This window comes from Penaeus chinensis, chromosome 19 (genome assembly GCF_019202785.1).
Source record: "Penaeus chinensis breed Huanghai No. 1 chromosome 19, ASM1920278v2, whole genome shotgun sequence".
Classification (NCBI taxonomy): Eukaryota; Metazoa; Arthropoda; class Malacostraca; order Decapoda; family Penaeidae; genus Penaeus; species Penaeus chinensis.
Genome location: NC_061837.1, coordinates 24917086 through 24924585, shown reverse-complemented (window position 1 = coordinate 24924585; position 7500 = coordinate 24917086). Strand labels below are relative to the sequence as shown.

Below are 7500 nucleotides of genomic sequence, written 5' to 3'. Positions count from 1 at the left end.
AAAAATCTAAGGGAGCGACGCAACTGAAGACGGTCTCTGAATATAAGACAGGTGGTGGTGGTAGGGGGGGGGGGTGGAACGGGTAAGGAAGTGTTGGACGAGGTTGGTGAAGAGATTGAAAGAGATTGAAGCGAATGCGCTGGTGATCTGCAGGCATGGTCGGTCCAGTACCTGAGTGTGGAGCGAAAAAGGCCTGTCCCCCTCACCCTGCCCACCTCCCCCCGTCCCCTGCCCGCTCGCACCCCCCGGCATACCTCAGTCCCTCCCTCGCCCTCCCGAACCAGAGGTACCAGTTTGCCTTTTTATCTTAAAAAATGCCCTTCTCCCTACGTAATATTCATTCTAACTCCGTGTCGCCGCTTTTCCTCGCTTCATTTCAAGGAGCAGCAGAGTCGTCGGCGAGCAGATTGTCTTCGTCGCTAGTGGAGGCCGAGCCCCGACCCGCCTCCGCCGCTTGCATGACGAAGCCCCGCGCCGCGCAGGTGAAATAAATGCGCATCACATAGCTAGCCGTCAACCCGCGGCCCCGAGTCGAGTACTTCCAAACTCGCTATTTGAAATGAACCCGCAAGTCCCCCCACCGCTCCCGCTCCCTTCCCCATCTCTCCCTCTCCGTTCGACCTCTACCCCCTCTCCCTCGCCCGCTCTTCCCCCTCCCTTTATTCACCTAGCTCTTCCCTCCCCCATGTCCCCTCTCCCCCTCCACTATCTCAGGAATATCTTATGACATATCGTAACGAGCGAGGAGTGTCCTCTGCGTGCTCTGTTGTTCTCCTCTCTGCCCCGTGACTCGTTCCTTCACTCTACGTGCGCCCGAGTCGGAAACTGTGTGATGAACCCGCGGGCGTGAGCAAGGGCAGGGGGAGAGGGGGGAGTGGGTTATTTCGCAGTCGGAAAGGTCTTCTTCTGTCTCTTTCTTCCTCTTCCTCCCCCCCCCCCTATTTTTTCTTTGTTCTTCTTTATCAGCTGCCAATACTGCAAATTCGAATTTCTTCTCTCGGGATGTAGGAGGTGGGCAGGGGGAGGTCAGTTCCTCAACGGTCGGGCGGAGGAGCTTCCGTTGCCTTCGAAGTCGCCGCCAAGAAGGACATGGGCACGTAGGCTCGATGGCGGGGAAGCAGTGGGTAGGGGAGGAGAGGACAAGGAGGAGAAGTGGGAAGGAGGTGGGGAAGGGAGCATAGTCTGAGAAAAATACCACCGGTTGCATAGGCTCGTTGTTGCCACAGTCCTGAGGTTTTGTTTACCCCGCTCGCCGGGCTAATGAGAGCGAAGGATGTTGGGCGCTCGGGATGTGACGACGGCGCTCGCTCAGGGCCCTGGTGGCCGGTGCTGGTCAAGCCCTGCGTCCCGGGCAGAGAAGGAGGGAAGAGGAGAAGAGGGAGGGGGAATAGAAGGCGAAAGGAAAACGATGAAGGCTAAAAAATGAGAAGAATGATCAATGGGGTGTGCGGGAGGAGAGCGAGGGTGCAGGAACCACCTGGGGAGTGTGGATGTGTCCCCCTCTCCTCCTCCTCCTCCTCTCCCCATTCTCCCCGCTAGGACGTCGTAGGACTTCGTCAGGCTAGGGCGCGAGTCAAGGTGATGTCCGACAGCTGCCAGGGTCCTGCAGGAGGAGTGGGGGAGGTTGGTTTGTGTGAGTGAGACAGTATAAAAACGTTGTAGTTGGTAACGTTGGTCGGTGGGTTGAGGACCCTGGTGGTGGGTGGGGCGGTGGGGGGGTAGACAGGAGGGATGGGGGGTACGGAGCGCGGAGTGAGTCAGTGTGTGTTGTGCGTGTGACGGGAGAGTGTGTTGCCGCGCCTCTCTCTCTCCCTCTCTCTATCCTTCCCTCCTATCTTTGTGTGTATGGAGTTCTCGCGCCCTGGGAATTACTAAGGACTTCATCTCCACGACCAGCAGCATTCTGCCTTCCCGTGGCAGAGTGACGGAGGTCCCTGTGGAGCGCCTGTCTTGTCGTGCAGGAGAGGCGGGCAGGTCGTGTGCGAGGCATGAAGGAGCAGCAGCGTGGTTGGTGGCGCGGTTACAGCCTCTAGTTGTTAGCTTGTATGGTGCGTCTTAGGCTGGACGGCTGCCTGACAGGTCCTCTTGCCTCCTGGCCTCCGTGGCTTCCTCGCTGGTCTAAGAAGGCATTCTCAGACCACGCCGAAGGGGCCTCTCCCGCTCTCTAGTGTTGTCGTAGGCCTATCCATGAGAGCCTGTTTACCTGTGCGCCGTCTCGTGTGAGAGCGAGACCTTCTGGAAAAGAAAGCAATATAATCCGAGCTTAAAAAGTCCGAGACCTGGCCCGTGCATTGGCCTGAGGTCATCGAGTGAGGACGGTGAGCGATACCGGGAAAGTTGTCAGTGAGTGTTGCGTAGTGTCGGTGTTGTTATTATTGTTGTGATCCGAGTGTGGCGTGGCGCCAGATCCGAGGTGGGACGGCGGCGCTGGATGCGTGGTGAGCTGTGTTGCAATATGGAGGTCGCCACAATGGTCACGTAAAGTGGAGGCAGTTCAGCAAGTGTTGGATGTGGGGAGACCAGCATCGTGTGGTGGGTCCCCAGCAGGTCGGTGGAGGTCATTGTTCCATCACCTCCTCCATCAGCACCAGCACCTTCCCCCACACCATCATCACCACCACCTGTACATCTCCCCTAAACACCATGACGACGGAGGTGCTTGGCCACTAGCCCCCTCCTCTTCCACCTCCTCCACACCTTCCACTTCCTCCTCCGCCATCTCCTACACTTCCCCGCCCTCCTGCTCGCCGCCAGGAGAGTCCTACGCCAATTGGATGGCCGAGGCGCTGGCCACCTGCACCAGCTACACCAGCACCTCTTCCCCTTCCTCCTCCTCCACCAACAACTACTCCTCATACACCTCCACCTCCTCCTCCTTCTCCACCAGCGCCACCCTAACGTCCCACACCACGCCCACCTCCAGCATCGCCTCCCCAGTGACCACCTCCATCACCGCCATGTCCCTCAAGATGAACAGCGTGTATATAGACACGTCCCCCTCCAGGACCTCCAAGCCGCCTCCCACGGTCAGGTCGCACTCCCTCGACCAGCTCAATTTCGAGGAGAAGCGGCAGCTCATAGCCTCGACGCTGAGCTTGAGCGACCTCCTCGGAGGCGGGCCGCAGAAGGGGAAGCTCAAGTCTGAGGTAGAGACTCCTACGGAAACCTCGGCGACCCCGGGTGCCAACACGCCCACGTCGGGCACCAACTCTATCGTGACCAAGTCCACGTCGCTCTCGCTTTCCGACATCATCAACGCCACCAAAAGCAACAAAGGTATGGTCCGCTCCTGGCACCTGTGGCCTGTCCGAATTTAGCGACAGGTCGGGTGATTGGATTGGAAGTATGTAGGAAAAATCGTTAAGCTGATTGTAGGAAAATGGGAAGGAGAATGTCCTAGACCAAATGCATATGAGTGAGAGAAATGGATGAAATAGTAAGAGACACAAGGTAACAAGTCCGGCTCTATGGAATTTGGTTAATTATGTGTGGCGGTAGCATTGCTAGCGTTACTCGGATGATGTCAGAGGGGAGCGGGAGGGGTTCTCGTTTTCAGTTATGAAGTGAAGACCAGATAGGAGGTTGTGCTCCGGTTAATATTTTATAATGTTGGGCAACTTTGACCAGGTAGTCCGTTGGGATCCAGGTGTGTTTTTGAGAGTGCACTGTGGTTGCTAAGTCTGTTATAGGATTATATTCGTCGTCGAGGCAGTACGTGAGAATAATATGAAAATCTAAATCATCCGACGACATTATTTAACTGTAAAAGTTTTCTCACGAAGGTGCGGCGGGGCCTCGTAGCCTCTGACCCGCCCGTGTCGCGCTCCACGTTCTCTGGAAACGGTCCAGGGAGGTGCGCGGGTATTCTTATCCGTTCTCGCGGTCCTGCTGGCTTGGTTAGCATCCCGATGGTGCGCTTTACGCTATCCTTTATCATTTTGATCCATCTAATATAGGAACTATAACTTCGTGGGAGTTATGTGGACATTGATCGATATATCTTTGGTTTCACTTCTCTGTAATGTTTCGCCAATTGTTCCAGAAGTATTCTACTATTTAAAGTATTCGTTACTGTTGGGCTGCGAGTCAATTATCGTGTAATATCGAACAAGTTGCATAACATAACGGCACCGCCCTTTCTGTGTGTGCTGTGGTTAATGTAATCGGCGTTGTGGGTGTTGTCACATTACCCCGTTGACCAGCCTGTGCGAGTTTCAAGGTCACTCGTTTTGCGTGCGTGTGGATGTTGTATGTGAATGGTGGAGGTGTGATCGCGTGTGTGTGTATGTGTATATGTGTGTGAATGTATACGTGAGTCGGTGTTTGTTTTAGGAGTGTCTCTTTGTTGTTGTTGGCAGCCATATTGTCGGTTTTGATGACTTTGTGTTTCGCTCGTTACTCTGCAGCGTCCATCGGGTTCCCCTCTGCATTTCCCAGGATCGTGCCCTTCCTGTATATATGAACAGCTGAGTTGCATGTTACATGTTCGGATTCCTCAGCGCTGAGTTTTACTGAATTGTGAGGTCGGTAATAGGGGAAGGGGATTTGTTAATTGTTGGAGCAGTGTTGCGACAGTAGCCCGTATTATTATCCCTGTGGAGCACATGTTAAAAAAAAACAACGTTGTAGGTTATATCTAGAAGCTGCATCGGAAAGTTATGTAACGCCGCTGTTGAAAGAGTGGAAATAGTTATTACACGTTCAGTAACCCCTTTGTGTTCGCTTTTCAAATGTTTATCTCTGCATGCCTTTCATATGCTGATTGCATCTAGATATCGATGCATTATTATTGTGATTGGTGCGCTTGTTTTTGTGATTTTCCTTTTATCTGATCGTAATCCTTCTTTCGGAAACGGCTAAGAAACAAGAAGAGTAAAGGGGTAGAAATAATAGCTTCAAGGAAAAAAAAAAACACTACGTAATAAGCAGGTATACCACGGGCTAGGTCAAAGTAATAATGCATTAGACAAGTGGCCGGCAAGTTAATAATAAATGAAGGGAGATAGCGAACTTCAACACAGTTTATACTGATAACGTAAATAGACGATAAGAGAGTCCATACTTGGCAAAAATAGAATAATAACATCGATGAGAAAGTGGCCCAGGAATTCGGTCTGGTCGCGATCGTTGATGATAGCAGGACATGGCCGCCAGCGCTCGATCATGCAGATGGCACTTCGATTGATAAATTGTGTTTTAAGCTGCGTCGATTGTGTTGCCTCGTTTTAATGGACCCTGTGTTGCTGCAAGATACTTTATTGCATTTGTACTGCTGGGAGAGCGGCACTCGGCTCTGTTGGATTGTTCTTGGGGACGTCGAGGTCTGGTGATGTGGATGTTTTTAGGTATGTAAATGATGTATTTTGTAATGACATAGGTGGGTGTAATTCGTAGTTGCAACTGGTCGTGTGTGTGTGTGTGAGTGTGAGTGTGTGTGTGTGTGTGTGTGTGTGTGTGTGTGTGTGTGTGTGTGTGTGTGTGTGTGTGTGTGTGTGTCGGTGTGTGTGTCGGTGTCTCGGTGTCTCGGTGTGTTTGCGCGCGTGTGTGTGTGTGTCGGTGTGTCGGTGTCTCGGTGTCTCGGTGTGTTTGCGCGTGTGGAGTGACTTTCGGGCTGTTGATATTCTCTCCACGGCGATGCTAATACCCTGATGCAAGTTATCTGATGGTGTTTGTGGACCCTCTGTGTGTGCTTCTGCTGTGCCCGGCCTCTGCGAACACAGCATCCCAGATTAAAGATAATATACCACATTGTGTACCCCAGCTGTGTCCTCATTCCCCTCGCATTCCTCCTGCCATTTCTTCTAATTATTTTTCTTCCTCGTCTTCCTCCTCTCATGCCTCAGTTTCACCATAGTTCTTGTCCCTTGCTTTCCCTTTCTTCGGTTTCATGCACGAGGAGCCTTTTTCCCCTTCTCTGGTTCTTTTTTGTGTCCTTATTCTCATTCGTCATCATCATTCTTGAACAAGTCATCACCGTATTAAGCGACTTGGTCACGTTTGTTTTCATCTGCCTCTCTCTCTGTCTCAGTCTCTCCCCGTCTCTCTCTCTCTCTCTCTCTCTCTCTCTCTCTCTCTCTCTCTCTCTCTCTCTCTCTCTCTCTCTCTCTCTCTCTCTCTCTCTCTCTCCTTTGCCCTCTCACTCTCCTTGGTTAAGAGGAATCACATGTATGGGAAATACCGAGCAGAATAAACGAAAGAGAAAATGGGAAGGAAGAAGTGGAAGGAGGAGGGAGGGAGGCAAGAGGCGAGGATGAAAGAAAAGGAGACAGAAGGAGAGCCGAAATGCGCCACCGGTTTATAATATGATATAGTGGTAGCAGGAGCGGGTGTTGTGGGATGGGTGGGTGGGTGTTTGGGTGGGGGGGGGGGGGGGTCAGACATTCCAGAGTATCCCTTCCCCTTTGGCCCGCGCAGTTGACCTTGGACGGTGTTACTGCTACAAGGTCGGTTGGAGCGGCTTTGGGGCAAGAGATGTGTAGGTCTATCTATATACAATCTATCTATATATCTATCCATCCATTGATCTATCTGTATATTCATCCCTCTATCCATCTATCTATTTATCCATATGTCTGGCAGTTTATATGTACATATTTTTTGTGTGTGAAAAGTAGAAGGAAACCAGGGAGGGAGAGAGAGAGAGAGAGAGAGAGAGAGAGAGAGAGAGAGAGAGAGAGAGAGAGAGAGAGAGAGAGAGAGAGAGAGAGAGAGAGAGAGAGAAAGAGAAAGAGAAAGAGAAAGGGAGACTCTGATTAACTCACTGCTCATCAATCCTTCCTTTCCGCTGCCCTTACCCTCCCCCCCTTCTTTCTCCCCTCTCTCGCTCCCCTTGCGCTGTATTCCTTTGATGTTGGCGAAAGGGAGAAGGGGAGAAGCAAAGAAAGTCCTTGGTGTTTCCTGTTGAGATCTTGTTATATTGAATCTTCCAGTGTTCCCTCGCGTGGCCCTTGTGTCTGTCTTATTTCTTCCTTGCCTTTTCCTCCTCGCCTTCCTTTCTCTTTCTTCTATTTCTTCCCCTCCTGCTTCGTCTCCATCCCCATCTTTTCTTCCTCCTCCCTCTTCTTCTCCTTCCCCTTCATCTCCTCCTCCTCCCTCTCTTCTCCTTCCCCTTCATCTCCTCCTCCTTCTTCTCCTTCTCCTCCTCCTTCTTCTCCTTCTCCTCCTCCTTCTTCTTCTCCTTCTTCTTCTCCTTCTTCTCCTTCTCCTTCTCCTTCTCCTTCTCCTCCTCCTCCTCCTCTGTCTTCTTCTTCGCCTCCTCCTCCTCCTCCGTCTTCTCCTTCTCCTCCTTCTCTGTCTTCTCTTTCTCCTCCGTCTACTCCTTCTCCTCCGTCTACTCCTTCTCCTTCGTCTTCTCCTCCTTCATCCTCTCCTTCTCCTCCTTCTTCCTCCCCTTCTCCTCCTTCTTCCTCTCCTCTTCCTTCTTCCTCTGCTTCTCCTCCTTCTCCCTCTGCTTCTCCTTCTCCTCCCTCTTCTCCTTCTCCACCTCCTCCACCCCCTCCT

At 52.0% G+C, this 7500-nt stretch overlaps 1 protein-coding gene across 4 annotated transcripts in view; it reads left to right on the top strand.

The window, feature by feature from the left end:
• LOC125035455 (phosphatase and actin regulator 2-like) overlaps positions 1 to 7500 on the top strand; it is a 424170-nt gene that overhangs the window by 269995 nt on the left and 146675 nt on the right. Inside the window, exon 1 of one of the 4 annotated variants that reach the window (XM_047627870.1) lies at positions 1755 to 3276. The exons of the other annotated variants lie outside the window; for them this stretch is intronic. Coding sequence (XP_047483826.1) covers positions 2775 to 3276 — 502 coding nt within the window. The 5' untranslated portion in view covers positions 1755 to 2774. Of the gene's footprint in view, positions 1 to 1754; positions 3277 to 7500 lie in introns of those variants that run through there. 4 annotated transcript variants of the gene reach the window in all.